The following is a 15,211-nucleotide window of genomic DNA, read 5'->3' as shown; positions in this document are numbered from 1 at the left end:
GTAACTGTCTGTTTCCTCAAAGAAGTCTGCAGTTGCACAGGCCAGAAGTGCAGAAGGACTGAAAAGAGAAGGCATGTAGGTGGGATAAGAGCATTTGGGCTTATTCCAATAACGCTAGAGTAAAGTGTACTTGTCTGAACTATCATCAGCTGGAAATCTGGCCACTATTACTCTTTTAAGTCTTAACTATACGAAATACTAACTCCAACATCCTATATGTGTCTTTAATATTATGCTGTTTCTATTATACGTAGCCATGGCAATTATTTATTGGACTCTTTACTAGAGATTATATTTAGGACTTGCCCCTTTTTAGTAAAGCAGTTTTGAAGACTTAGTCATAAAGTGTCTGGGGAAATCTGATAACACTGGCAAAAATAGAAGGTTCTGCATTTTTGTAGGTTTTCAGTTAAAATAGACCCAACTTTCAAAGCACACTTGTATTCTGATATTTGTAAGTGTAATATTTTATTTCATTTAAAAAAGATTTTATTTATTGATTTTTGGAGAGAGGAGAAAGGAGGTAAGAAAGAGAGAGAAGCCTCGACTGGTTGCCTCTTGCACACCCCCAACCTGGGACCTGGCCCAAAACCCAGTCATGTGCCCTGACTGGGAATCGAACCAGCAACCTTTCTGTTTTTAGGCTGGTGCTCAATCCATGGAGCCACACTGGCCAGGGCTAAATGTAGTACTTTAAATTTTTTTAAGGCCTTCATGAACTTTTTGCTGTAAAATATGAATATTTGAATTGTTTAAAACAAATGTTAATAATATCTGGTTACTCATTGTTTCTACTTTTGATACACTACAATGAGCCTTTAATAAGGAGTAAATAAAAACATAATTGCTGCTTGATACAAAGATTATTTTTTGTAGAAATGTGTTAGAAAAAATTTATTTGTAAATAAATATAACTTAAAATAAGGGAGTGATTTTTACAATTATAAATGTTTTTACAGTTTATGTTAAGTAAAATTACTAGCATTACTTCTGATAGTAACTATCACCTTATATTTCTCAATTTTATTTTGAAAATTATTTGAAGTTTTCATATTTGTTTTTAGTAACTGCTGTTATTAATGAAGTAAAATAAGAGAAATACTATCATATTTTCTCAGTTCCCCTGAGACAACCAGCCTTTCAGAGAGAAACGTCGGTTTGTTGCTCCATGAATTTATGCATTCATTTATGCATTGCATGTGCCTTGACCGGACTTTGAACCCACCATCTTGGCGCATTGGGGCAGTGATCAACTAACTAAGCTCCCTGGCCAAGGGTCCATCTTATTTTTTAAATGCATTTCCAAGTAAATTGCAGACATCAGTACTTTTCTCCCTAAGTATTTCCTGCTGACCATTTTATTGGTGGTTTGTTACATTTCCTTCTTATTCTTACCACCATAATCCTAGCTTTATGGTAGCTATTACTGGAAAATCTCCTCTGAGCTTTCTGTGGATAAAACTTATTTGCAAAAGGGAGTCAGAATGGAGTTGTAGAACCTCAGTGTCTTAATCTGCAAGTGAACTACAAGTCAGGTGTGCTGGTTATCTATTATTGCGTAACTTATTATCTCAAAAACTTTGGGCTAGTATAACAATAAACTTTTATTACTCACCGTTTCTGTGGGCCAGGAATTTGGGGACCACATAGTTGGGCAGTTCTGATTTGCAGTCTCATGAGGATGCAATCTAGATGTCACCCAGAGCTGCAGTCATCTGATGGCTTCACTAGGGCTGGACCTTCTGTAAGGTAGTTTACACACCTGGCAAGTGGGTAGTGGGGGTTGGTGAGAGGCCTCAGCTCCGCCGCACGTGGGCTTCTCTACAGGCCTGTTGAATGTCCTTAGCATATGGCACTGACTACTGCCCGAGGGAGGAGTCAAAGGAAGAGAGAACTGGGCAGAAACCTTGCTTTCTATGATGCAGACTCATTCTACTCTAGAGAAGCCACTAAATCTGGGGAATTGGCTCTATCTTTTAAGGGAGGAGGGTCAGAGAATCTCTGGACATATTTTAAAACCACCACATGAAGGATCTTAAGAGTAGCATAGATCCTCTTGGGTTTGAATCTCAGCTGCTGCCCTGGAACAACTTTCTTAATTCCTCCGGGCCTCAGTTTCCTTATTTGTAAAATTGTATTAGAAGGGTTATTGTCAAGTAAAATGACACAGTGCATTTGGACTTCGGGATATGGCTTCTGTTCTGTTAATGCTGGTAGGTGGGATTTCTTTTAATAGAAATAGTAAAAGTAGCACCGCAGGACGGTGACACATAGTGCACGAGGTGCAGGAAGAGAGCACATTGTAGAGCACAACCCAGACCTTGTGTGAATATTCCCTTCACCGACTGCCTGCCTCAGGTAGGGTGTAGCATGGAAAGAACATCGAAGGATGTTAGACATTCTGCCCCATGGTGACTGTTAATAAGGAAGACTTGGCACTTGGAATAGGAAATGACAAGTGACTGCAGCTGAGAGTGAGCTGTGGGAGGTGTGTCTCACATTCCAGAAATCCTGTGATTTAATTGGAGAGCAAACTACAGGATGTTTAAAAAAAGGAGAGAAAATTGTTTCACTTCGGGGCCTAGGAGGGGCAAATTTTCAGCATTGCAGTTACTTTTAATTATGCTATGTGCTTACATTTTCTATTCTCCTTATAATTAAAAATATTTTTGAGGTGAAATAATGAGACTTTGATATGTCTGATCTCTTTTTTCCCTAGCTACCTCTGAACAGTGCAGATGAGATTTATGAGCTACGTGTAACTGGACGTGCAGAGGATGAGATTTTATTTTCTAATAGTACACGCCTTTCATTTGAAACTAAGAGTATAACTGTCTTCATTCAAACAGACAAACTCCTATACAAGCCAAAAGAAGAAGTGAAGTTTCGTATTGTTACACTCTTCTCAGATTTTAAACCTTACAAAACCTCCTTAAATATTCTAATTAAGGTAAGTGCCCAACAGAAATGAAGCAAGGAGTTTAAACTATCTTACTGAAGCTCTAAGTTTTGCGCATTATCTTAAAATTCATCATTGGACACCTTTCCTCCCAACATGGAATTCTCTCTCTAGAAAGGGAGCTGGTAGAGCATTGAGTTAAGAATTTAAGCGAAAAAAAGAAAGAAAGAAAAAGAAAAAGGAAGAAAGAACGAGAGTCTAGGTTCTAAAGTCGGCTTGCTTGGATTCCAGTCCCGAATTCTTCATCATTGATTTATTCATTCGTGAACCATTTATTGAACTTCTGTTCCAGGTTCTGGGTTAGGGTAGTGAACACAACAGATTAGGTCCCTGTTCACATTGAGCTTTTATTTCAGTGGGCATCGGGGGGACAGACAATGTATAAACACACACATGTACACATAGATGGACAGATATTTTTTTGTGTGTGTGTATGTGTGTGAGACAGAAAGGCAGAGAAGAGATCGTCATTTTCTGTAGGGTTATTAGGGAAATCCTATTTGAGCAGAGACCTAAAGGAAATAAAAGAATGAGCTCATAAACAGAGGGAACAGCACACACAAAGGCAGCGTTAGGAGCATTGGGATAACCACAGGCTGACAGTGTGCTGGACCCCAGGGAGTGAGGGGACAGATTTTAGAAGATACAGGTGGGTGGCTTGGAGGAGGGGTCATACAGGGTCTTGTTGGCCATTACATGGGCTTTGGGTTTTATTCTGAGTGGAATGAGAATTCACTAGAGAATCCTGGGAAGAGGCATGATGTGATCTCATGTAACATCTTCAAAGAATCACTGTCTAAGAATAGATCTAGCTGTGGGACCTTGAAGAAATTAACCTCCCTGAGCCTCAGTTTCCTTATCTGTAAAATGTGTAATAATATCTCAGAAGCTTCTTGTGAGGATTAAGTGAGATAATGCAAGTAAAGCATTTAGAACTGTGCCTGGCACCATAGTACGTGCTCCTGGAACACTAGCTGTTATTATTATAGGAGGCTCCTTTGGGAGTCATTCGGCCTCTGCTGCTTGAACACCCTGATGAGGTGGAGGCAGCATGGTCAGCAGCTTGAGTGCTTTCCTGTGAGAACCAAGTTGAAGACAATTGAGGTCCAGCTGGAAGTGGTTTCCACATTTAAACTGTGGAGAATGCTAGACATTAAAGCATAACATGGAAACAAGGCAACCAGCTCATCCCAGTTTGTCTGGGACTCTCTTGATTTTAAAACTGAAAGTCCCTGGTCCCAGGAAGCCCTTAGTCTGGGACATTGGTTTCCCTCAATGTTCTGATGAGTAACATAGAATGGGAGGTAAATTCAGGCTTTTAATTCAGCATCTTCCCATTTTTAGTTTATTATTCAACAAACAAACAAACAAAAATCTAGTGAACAACCATGGGTACATGTAATTTTAAGCCATGGTATGTTTATGGCAAATCCCATACTGGTTGGCATGGTGCTCAATGCATATTTATTGAAGTCAACCAGGATTACTGCAGGGTTGGCAGCTCTGGGAATTTCTGCCTCTGACAAACGGAGTGTCTAAAGCAGGTTGACACAGAGAAGAGCATTTCTAGGTCCATGTAACTTTCGGAGCAGGGCTTAGTGGACTACATTCATACCATCCTTTATCATTTATCCAATATAATGAGAATTTACTGCATGCCAGAAACTATGGGCAAAATGGGGGATTTAGAAGGGAATGTCTGCTTATCTTTGGCTGTTTATATCCATTTTGGCTCCTTCTACCTTAGGTCAATAAAAGTCAGCCTTGAATAAAATGCCCGTTTGCGGCATTATTTCAGAACTAACCCTGCTGATGCTGGACAGCTGCTCTGTGCATTGTTATGATTGTGCCTCTCTGTTCTGCTCTAGCATCTGCCTTTAAAACCTTTGACTTGTGGATCCTTTGCACTTTGCTCTCCAGTTTTGAACTTGGCCTGCCACGTCCAGCTTTCCCAGAAACACAGAGAGACCTTCCTCTTACTACCTCTGGTTGTGAGGGATGATACTGGCTTGGCCCACATGTGGCCCTTTTGGCCAGGAGAATGGAATTTAGACTAAAATTTCACCTGGATGCAAAGTATTTAGGAACAGTAACTGGGGGCGGACATATTATGCTCTCTGCATCTGGTCAGTGGGATGAACTGACCGGCTGGGATATGAACTCATGTCTACTGCCTTCTTCCTGTAACTGGCAGAAGCCAGATCACAGCACTGATGCAAATGCCCACACTGCTGTACTCTTCCCTCTGGAAACAGTCATTTGGGCCAGGCTTCACCAGATGGTAATGTTTTTTATGTCTTTCAATGTGGAATTGTTTTCTTGGAAAAACTTTCCAGAAAAATTGGGACTTTGTTTAACAAGAGCACCTTGACTGGGACAGTTGTATTTTCCTAACACAGCACCATCTGCAGGCTAAAATGGGGAAGTGCATCTGAAGGCTCTGAGGTTGACTTTTGGGGGGCCATTTTGCCCAGCTCACATAGCATGTAGCTATACTGACTGTCACAGCATATTAAGGGGAGTTAGGTGATTTTCCTCCTTCCCTCCCTCCTTCCTTCCTTCCCTTCTTTCTTTTTCCCTCCAGCTCTCCTTTCCTCCCTCGCTTCCTTTCATTATTGGGTCTTACTCATTTTTCCTGCCCCAATAACTAATCTTCTCGGGAGGGAGAGGGACTTTGGAGGCCTTTCAGCAGCAGAAAAAACATGTTCAATTCTGCCCTAATTTTGGCCTCTTCCAGCCAGTCGGGCCTAACATCGTGGAAATAAATGCCTCCAATGCTGTGATGGCCATTGGCACAGCTGGCTTCCACTTTGCTCTCTGTTCTTGAAGAAGTTGTTACTGCTGTTATGGGTGAATGACCTTCTGTGGGAACAGGTGTTGGCAGGGAAATGTTCCCTGACTGTGTTCTGACATTCTGGTCTGGATGCAGCCATTAAACCAGAACCTCATCCCTGGCCAGGTGAGGGCACCACCTTGTTTAAGTGACTGGACTTCTCTAATTGTACGTGCTGGACAGGCACTGTGTGCATAATCCAGGACTCCAAGAAGTGACAGAAACATTCCTTACAGACACAGTTTTCAGCCATGGTGTTCACTGCCCAAGATAGACAGGCGCAGGCAGTGGGCACTGTGCTGTACTAAAGCAGCCAATGGTGATACAGAGCCAGCCAGAGGTAACTCAGAGGGCACGAGGGGCTGCTTGTCCAGCATCTCCTCATGCAGCTGTTCTGGCTGTGACAGGGGCACTGTGCACATTCTGTGTGGCTGTCCCATGTGCCTCCCACCAGATGATGAGCATGTGCAGATTTTGGTTCTGCTGTGATGCCACCATGCACGGCCTGTTCAAATACTGACATGCTCTGTAAAGACTTCTGGTGTTTCTATATTTGCTGTCTTCCTGTTGGTGACAGTTAGGCCTACATCCAAGACAGCTTTGGGAAATGACAGGGATTATTTCATTCACTCCCAACACTCCAGATCACTCAGGTGTGAAGTCTCACAGACTTCAGTTTGGACTTCTTTTGTTGGTAGGGCCATGAGACCACTTGGGAGAAATGTGCACCCTCACCAAAATATAAATACATCAGCATAGGACGAACACTCCTTTTCCTGTACTTTCAGTAACACTGGGAGATATTGTTATTATTATTTTATCTCGGTCAGTCTGACAAAAGATAAGTGATATTTCATTGTTTCCACTTGCATTCTTTTAATCATTAGCATGTATTTACTAGCTCTGTGTACTTCTTCCTTTATTTTCAAGCCTCTAAACCCCGGAGGCCCCCTGTGCATCACACTGTGGCGGGTGCAGTAGAGCCTGCTGCCGACTGCAGTGCCTGTCTCAGGAGCCCGCTGTGGACATAGACCTGCTTATTCTTGGATTGCTTTTGGGCTTTGGTTTTAGTAATTAGTTTCTGGCTACTCCATTCTCAGCATTGTGACTTTCACATTCTCCTCTACTTGGGGAGAGAGATTTCTTCTGGCTTCTAATAACTGGACCAATCTAAGTACTTCTAGTCAAAGGATAAAGGATGACAATAAGGAAAATACTTCATCCCTGCTCTCAGGAGTTCACAGTCTACTTGGGAACAAATAAATAAACAAGACACCACCCCCTCTGAGATAACTACTGAATACTTTAAACAGTAACGTGTATTCAAGAGGGATGAACTTCAGATGTCCTAGGGGCTCTTGAGGAGGGCGTCGTTCCTGCCCGTTGGAGGCCTATGCAGAGGCAGGACACCAGCTTATCTCACCAGCTGGACAAGGAGGGGAGGGCGTGCCATGCAGCAGTTGTAGAGGCCTAGATGCATGGGTTTGGGGGGTAAAAGTCAAACAAATATACATGTTCAGGGGGAGATGAGTCTAGAAATGAAAAAGGGGTCCGCTTTCCAAGGCTTGTAAACTCTGCAAAGGAGTATAGACCTCATTCTGTAGGTAAACAAAAGCTAGTTACCAGTGCTCTAGTAGAATGATCATAGCCAGTGTTTATTCACTGCTTGTTACTTGTATACCAGGAATTGTGCCAACCATTTCAATCACCTTGCCTCAGTCCCAGATTTATGTTCCAGGATAGCACTGTTTGTAGTGGGGAATGCGTATCGGAGGGGCAAGACTGGAGGAGGGAGATTACTTGCAATTGGGAGTTAGAAAACAGCACCTGGTGGCTATATGGGAGGATGGGAAGCAGAGAAATTAGGGAGATAGTGAAGAGACAGAGATGACAGGGCTGGGGATGGGAGAGGCCTCTGGGATGATGGCTGGTTTGGCCAGGGTGGATGCTGCATGAAGGGATTGTCGTCTGGGGGAGGGGGGGAGTATAGGAAGACACAGGTGTTTTTCATGCATCCCCTTGGCTAAACATCTCTGTGAGACACTTTTCCTGAATTTAAGACACATGGGTTTGAATCCTGACTTCCACTGTGTGTGGGTGCTGTAACATGGGACCATGCCAACTGCTTATAGTCGAGTGGTTACCTAACGTCTCCAGGCAGCAGTTTTCTCAACTATACTGTGGGATAACCCTACCCGAAGGAGAGTTTTAATGATTGAATAGCGTGTGAATTGCAATGATGAAGCAGAGTGCCTGACGCATCATGGGCCTTTATGCATGGAGCCTGTCGTCTCTACAGTGGAGTTGCCTTTTCGCAGCAGCAGCAGCAGCAGCAGCAACACAGGTTTGGTGATGTGCGTGCTGTAGTTTCTCATGTGGGAGGAGACGTGGTGCCAGGAACCAAACGATGGAGCAGAGTCCAAAGAGTCTCTGGAAAATAGGAGCAAAGAAGAAATTTTGGTTTGTCTTCTTTTGTAGTATAGAGCTGACATTTTATCTATCTGTCTATCTACTTATTTTAGAGCTGACATTTAAAAGAAAATCTCTGTGCTGTGTTTCGTGTGTGCCTGGGAGTGCTGATGGGGCCGTCTGTAACTGGGTAGGATGCAGTGTACACGGGCAGTTTTCATACAGTGAACACGTGTGGTTTTCGTTGTAGGACCCCAAATCGAATCTGATTCAACAGTGGTTGTCGGAAAAAGGTGATCTTGGAGTTGTTTCCAAAACTTTTCAATTATCTTCCCATCCAATACTTGGTGACTGGTCCATTCAAGTTCAAGTGAATGTGAGTATAAATATATCTTTAAGGGGAATGTTAAAATGATTTAAATAGATCAGGTGGGGAAATATATCCAAAGTCATTTATTCAAAGAACAGGAAAACATGAGTCTGAACACCTAGGCAATTTAAGTGCTTTATTTTTAACTTCCTGTGTTTTTCAGTGGGTTAGCACAGCTTATATAACACATTAGAGTTTTAATCATTGTTACCTTTTTCTATAATGTCATTTTTCGAGATTAAAACATTTCACATTTTAGTATAAAACTGACTAAATGATGTTTATTTATTTCATGCATCGGGTATTTTAAAACTAAGTAATGAATACATAACTGCTTTTCTGCAATTTTTTCTGTCTCAGAATAATAACTCCTACTTTACCTTTGTTTTAAAAAAACGCAAGGAGTTTAAACAGCCACACCAGTCTTCTGTTCCCCAACCTCCTTTCTGCCCAGCTCTCCCGCCTGCTTCCTGTAGTTGCTGCTGACGCGTGGCTCTGAGGTCCAGCAGGCAGGGCCATTCAGACCCCTCCGTGGCTCCGCCTCTGCTGTCCTCCTGGGCCTCGCTGTGTGATGTTTGAAGATTTGTTGAATATTTTCTCATTGGAATTTATTAAAATAAATTTGTGATGAGAGCTTTAAACATAATTCTATTAGAATAGGGCTTCTCACTATCAGCATTGTGGACAAAAATTCTTTGCTGTGGGTGCCTGTGCATGGGAAGACAGTTAACAGGATCGCTGGCCTCTGCCCACCAGGTGCCTGCAGTGGCTCTCCCCTCCCTCCAAGTCGGGACAACCAAAGCGGTCTCCAGACTTTGCCCAATGTCTCCTGGGGGAAAATACCTTCTCTCTGCTCCAGTGGGACCAACTGTGTTAGAAGGAATAATCATTCATTAGCATTAGACCTGAGGTGAGATAGAAGTACCAAGTACTTAATAAAAAAAATAAAAAAAATTTCCATTTGGTTAGCATTTTCTGGAGCCACACCCCCAAAACAGAGCTAGCCCACCTTAGTCAGCACCTGTGTTTCTGAGCATCTGCTTAAAGAAGAGCACGCTGGGCTTGTGGAGAGGCTGTGCCACAGGAGGGGCGCATGGGAACCGAGAGCGAGCGGAGGCATGTCCAGGAGCTATGAAAGCCTAGAGCAGGGGGTGGACACTGGGGAAGCAGACAGCTGAGCTCCTAGGGAAGGGGGAAGCAGTAGATGTTTGGGAGATGTGGGGGAGAGAAGGATTTGCGTGAGGCGGGGAGCCTCCCGTGTCTGGGATTTGGAAAGAAGTTTGGAGCGTATGAAGATGAATGGGGTTTGAGGATTTAGGAAGCATATTGTGAGTTTTAGAGAGTTAGGTTTTAGTCTCAGTTTCCACTTTTTGATTTCACTATAAATTCTTTAGGAATTAGTTTGTTTATCTATCTATCCATCCACCCCTCTATCCTTCATCTAATATGTATTGTGAGCTTATAGTGCTGTGATCAACACAGGAAGCTGAGCATGTGACCTCTGCCTTCAGAGACCATTGCTACAGTGAGGTGAATAATAGCATAAAAGTTAAACGACACAACGGTGACAGAAAACAGAAAGCCTGTGGAATGGTAAGGTGCTGAGTCAGCAAGGCCCCCCAGGTGCCTCCAAGGATAGAGTCTCATTGGGTCCACATTGGGGTGAAGAGCATTTATCTTTTAAAAATATTTTACTTATTTATTTTTAGAGAGAGGGGAAGGGAAGGAGAAAGTGGGAGAGAAACATCAATGTGTGGTTGCCTCCCAGGCATCCCCTACTGGGGACTGGCCTGCACCCCAGGCATGTGCCCTGACTGGGATTCGAACCAGTGACCCCTTGCTTCATAGGCCCGTGCTCAATCCACTGAGCTGCACCAGCCAAGGCAGTGAAGAGTGTTTATTGTAGGGTTGAGTGCCAATGTTTCTGGGACCAGCTACTCCCTCTGTTTCTTGTGGTCTGCTCTATTTTCTTCTTACACTCTGCCAACCTCTAAGGTGTTCTGTGGTCCAAATCTGGTCACATTGGCTCAGCGAAATAACTGTTATCCTCCAAGTTCTATACACAAGACTTCATGGGTGGATGGGCTTCCCCTGGGTCAGGTGTCCATCGTTGGTCCATTCAGAATCCCTCTGCATAATGACCAGGCAGGGAAGTCTCCGGTGGGTAGAGGCCTCTGAAATATTAATTTGTTCAATGAGCAGTGAACAGAGTAAGTACCAGAGGAGAGAGGATAAAATAGTGGAGAAAGACTTGTGGAAGATGTGAGATTTCAGGTGGGAAGATTCACAGGATGTCTCATGTGGTGGTTTGTGGACTTGACCTATCCTATAGCTTTGATAGGAAAAAATAAGGAAATTTAGGTACTAAAAAAATTAAAACCACTTGAAAAATTTGGCTTTTGCCCACCTCTTCAACCTTCATCTTCAGTTAAGTGCTACCCTTACCCTTGAACTCCATGCTTTAGACATACATCCCTTACCAGTCTGTCTTACCCCAGAGCCTCCCTGTGTGTTCCCCGGAACACTGTTTTTCTGCTGTCATTCAGGTGGCTTGATTTTGCTCTCCAGTCATCATCTGAAATGGATAAACCCCACCAGACATTCCTGTAGTATCCTGTGCTTCTCTTGGTTCATTCATGCCGCTTTGAGTCGGTGGTACTTCACCTCTGGGCCCTAGTGATTTGCACATAGAAGTCAGTATTTATTAAATGAATATATTAAAGCAGTAGAGTAGTCATTTATCTTTTTAAATTAATTATTTATTTTTTAAAAGATTTTATTTATTTATGTATCTTTAGAGGGGAAGGAGAGAGGGAGAGAAACATCAATGTATGGTTGCCTTTCGTGAGTCCCCTGCTGGGAGTTGGCCTGCAGGGAACTGGCCTGCAAACCAGGCATGTGCCCTGACTGGGAATTGAACTGCGATCCTCTGGTTCGCAGTTCTGTGCTCAATCCACTGAGCTACACCAGCCAGGGCATTTATCTTAAACTAAATATAATGTTCTTTTTTCCATATCCTATAAAGCATCCTTACCCTATTGAAGACAAGCATGTTGATTAAGTACTTATTTTTGGCAATATAATATTTCCCCACCCCAAGTTTTTATTGAGGTATAATTAACAAATAAAACTGTAGAATATTTAAAGTGTACAATGTGATTTGTATACATTGTGAAAATATTTTCCCCCAGGAGATGTTAGTGCGCACAACTAAGGAAAAAAACAGTCCTTTATTTTTTTTTCCTTTTTTTTTATTTAATTATTTTTCAAGTACAGTTTTCTGTCTATTACTCCCATCCCATCCCACCCCCATCCTCCCCCCTCCCTCCCATTTCCACCCTTCTCAGTTGTTGTCCATGTATCCTTTATATAGGTTCCTCTAAATTCCTCCCTTATTGAAAAAATAGAGTCCTTCAATGGCCACCAGGGGTCAGAATAATCAAAGAAATGACTTCACCTTGGTCTCTGCTTTTTATCTTTCCTTGGCTCCTACACAGCACTCCGTGCACTGTACAGTGCTAATTATTGAAATTCTTTTCTTTCAGCAGTTAATAATGACTATGATGAAAATAAATTTATTATTTACGTAGTTCACCATTATAGCCTCTGTTTTTGTTTTCCAAAGGCAGTGGCCATTCTCAGTATTAGTCTCAGGGAGGGGAAAATACTTATTTTTAGGGGAGTGTTTTGAAATTCCATTTTGTTTCTAGAGGAAACATGGAGTGATCCTGTTATTACTAGTGAAGTGCAGTGTACAAAAAACACAGGACTTATCAGAGCTTTGACTCATAGTGACTGTGCAGATAATCAGAGGGGCATTTTTAAATACCCTTCCCACTACGTGGGCTCTTTGGTGTTTCTACAGGGTAACATGTACCTTAACACACTAAGTGTGAATGAGTAACTTATTTTACTTTTCTCCTTTCTGGAATACGTAAATTGCTTTTGACCTTCAAGTAGTCCTTTTTACCTTCAGGATTTTTAATGATGAATAATTATTTTAATCTAGTAAAATTTCTAGGTTTTTTGTTCTTATTTTTTGGTGTCTCTTTTATTGTGTAGGGTCTGATGGTAGAACATAGTAAGTTTTCTCTATCTTTATAGACATGTATTTTAAGAATGCTAATCTAATTAAATTACAAAGCAACTCTTGATTATTATTTTTAAGCCCTTTTAAAATTAGTAAAATTTAGTGAGAACACTGAGCTTTTTTTTTGGCTACTACTTATGCATATACTTAATTTGCATACCTGCACTGAATGAGAATAGTTCTTTGCTGCTTTGGGGGTTGTACTCTTTCTTGTTCTGCCTCTCCCAGCTCTTCCCACCGTTTGTCCCTAACCTCCTGGACCACCCACTGAGCCCTGCTCTCAGAGAGGTTTATTTTCCACCTCTCCACAAATGTGTGTTGTGCAGAGCTGTTGTGCTTCAGGTACATTATAGGACAAGCTGGGAAATGCGCTTCCATTTGATAATCATCTCTCAGATACACTTTGGGAAGATAACTTGTTTTAAAAGTTAGCCACTGCTTGTATTTTCATTTTTTGCAGTTCTTCTCTGAGGGCCTTATCTCTAGGTGCCTATCTCTTGACTGGTATTCTTGGCTCTCCCAAATAGTTGTAAATGTTTTCTTCCCAATTATTTTATTATGGTAAGTGCACATAAATTTATACTCTTAATTATTTTTAAGTGTGTACTTCAGTGTTATTAAATACATCCGCATTGGGGTGCAGCCATTGCCACCGTCTAGCACCAGAAATCTTCACCTTGCAAAACCGAAACCCTGCACCCATTAGACAGAAACTTGCCATTTCTCCCGCCCCCAGCTTCTGGCCACCACCATTCTACTTCCTGTCTGTATGACTTCGGCGACTCCAGGTACCTCATATAGTGAAATCATGCAGTGTTTGTCTTTTTTGTGACTGGCTCATTTCACTTAGCATGATGTCATCAAGGTTCATCTGTGTTGTAGCATGTGTAAGAATTTCCTTCCTTTTTAAGGCTGAGTAATATTTACTTATAGGCATACCAGATTTAGTTGCAAATGTCCTTGCATCTATGCCTTAAAGTGTATTTCAGCCCTGGCTGGTATAGCTCAGTGGTTTGAGCTCAGGCCTGTGGACCAAAGGGTCGCTGGTTCGATTCTCAGTCCAGGGCACATGCCTGGGTTGTGGGCCTGGTCCCCAAAAGGGGGCATGTGAGAGGCAACCACACAATGATGTTTTTCTCCCTCTCTTTCTCCTTCCCTTTCCCTCTCTCTAAAAATAAATAAATAAATAAATAAAATCTTAAAAAAATAAAGTGTATTCCAGGTTATCAGAAGGGAACTTGAGAGAGTTTTTTTGTTTGTTTGTTTTTAGAGAAAGCCTAATGTTGGAGGCTTGGAGGGATCTGGCCACACCAGCCCTCTCCCTGTGGGCGGCCCAGGGCCCAGAGTTCCCGGGCCTCTGGGTGACCCAAGCCTTGGTGCTCATGTTCCTCTGAGAACCTGAGGGGAGAGCCCTCTTCACTCAGAGTCCTGCCACTTGATACCTGCAGCCCTGTGTTCCTCAGTGGCAGGTGGAAGCCTGTCTCCCTTTCAGAGTGGCTCATGGAGCCAAATTTACTGCCGGAGGCTCCAGCTGCTAGAACTCAGCAGTAGTTCTCAAACATCAGTGTTCCTAGAAATCAACCCACTGGGGAGCCTTCCGAGATGCGCAGTCGGGGCCCCACCCACAGATCACAAATGAGCAGAGATGCGCAGTCGGGGCCCCACCCACAGATCACAAGTGAGCACTACCGGCCGGCTGAAGACCTAGGAATTTCCAGGTTAAACAAGCACTGTAGGAAATTCTGTTTGTTTTCTGGACCTCACTTTGACAGGTGCCGAGTATGTGCCCACGGTCAGGCGACTCAGTTTCCATCCTTCCGCTGAGAGGCAGTGTTGGGTGGGAAAAGGCAGGTCCTGATTTACCCTTTGAACTCTCTAGTGGTGAGACTGTAAGCTATTGGACCTCTCCAGGTGATTAGGTGCATAAAGCCCCTGACACCCTAGGCTCACTGAGTCAGTTTTGGGGGGATAATCTGTATTTTTACAACAGTTCTCTGGTGATTTGGATACGTAGCCAGCTAGGGAGACGTTGAACCTGTAGGTAATCTTGTGGTCTCTTACAGCTGTGATTGGCTGCAGTTTCCCAGCCCTTGTCTCATTCTGCAGCCAGTGCGGGGGTGGAGGGGGGATAGGGGAGGTGGGGGGTGGGGGGAGGTGGGGGGTGGTTGGGGGCCAGAAATAGAAGATAGAAAACTCAATAGCTCCTAGGCTTGAACTCCCTCTTTTAGAGTTTTGCATAATACACGCTGGGTGTCACATTATTATGTAATAGAGAAGCAGTCCCATTTGAATTGTTCCTTTGTGTATAGCACTTGTGTCTACTTGAGTGAGCTGTGGAAAGTTTAGGTAAGGGTTGCCAGCCCCTAAGCCTTTTTTTTAGTATTTCTGATGTTCCTAATCTTTCTGTCCCTGTGGGTCACCTGTGGCCTGGGTCAGTTTGCTTTTGCTGTCAGGTTGTCTGGGCCCTTTGTCCTTTGAAGAAGCACAGCATTGTTTGGATAGTGCTTGTCCTTGAAGCACTCTGTGAGTAGCATCTGGTCAGCCTCCCTG

General features: G+C 43.0%; 1 protein-coding gene across 1 annotated transcript in view; it reads left to right on the top strand.

Moving 5' to 3' along the window:
* CD109 (CD109 molecule) overlaps positions 1-15,211 on the top strand; it is a 119,838-nt gene that overhangs the window by 26,892 nt on the left and 77,735 nt on the right. The window contains exons 5-6 of the mRNA XM_037034310.1: positions 2,720-2,950; positions 8,452-8,577. Of these exons, the coding sequence (XP_036890205.1) occupies positions 2,720-2,950; positions 8,452-8,577 (357 nt within the window). The remainder of the gene's footprint in view (positions 1-2,719; positions 2,951-8,451; positions 8,578-15,211) is intronic.

This window comes from Sturnira hondurensis, unplaced genomic scaffold (genome assembly GCF_014824575.4).
Source record: "Sturnira hondurensis isolate 20B ecotype Veracruz unplaced genomic scaffold, ASM1482457v3 Scaffold0022136, whole genome shotgun sequence".
NCBI classification, from domain to species: domain Eukaryota; kingdom Metazoa; phylum Chordata; class Mammalia; order Chiroptera; family Phyllostomidae; genus Sturnira; species Sturnira hondurensis.
This window is presented reverse-complemented; position numbering and strand designations above follow the sequence as displayed.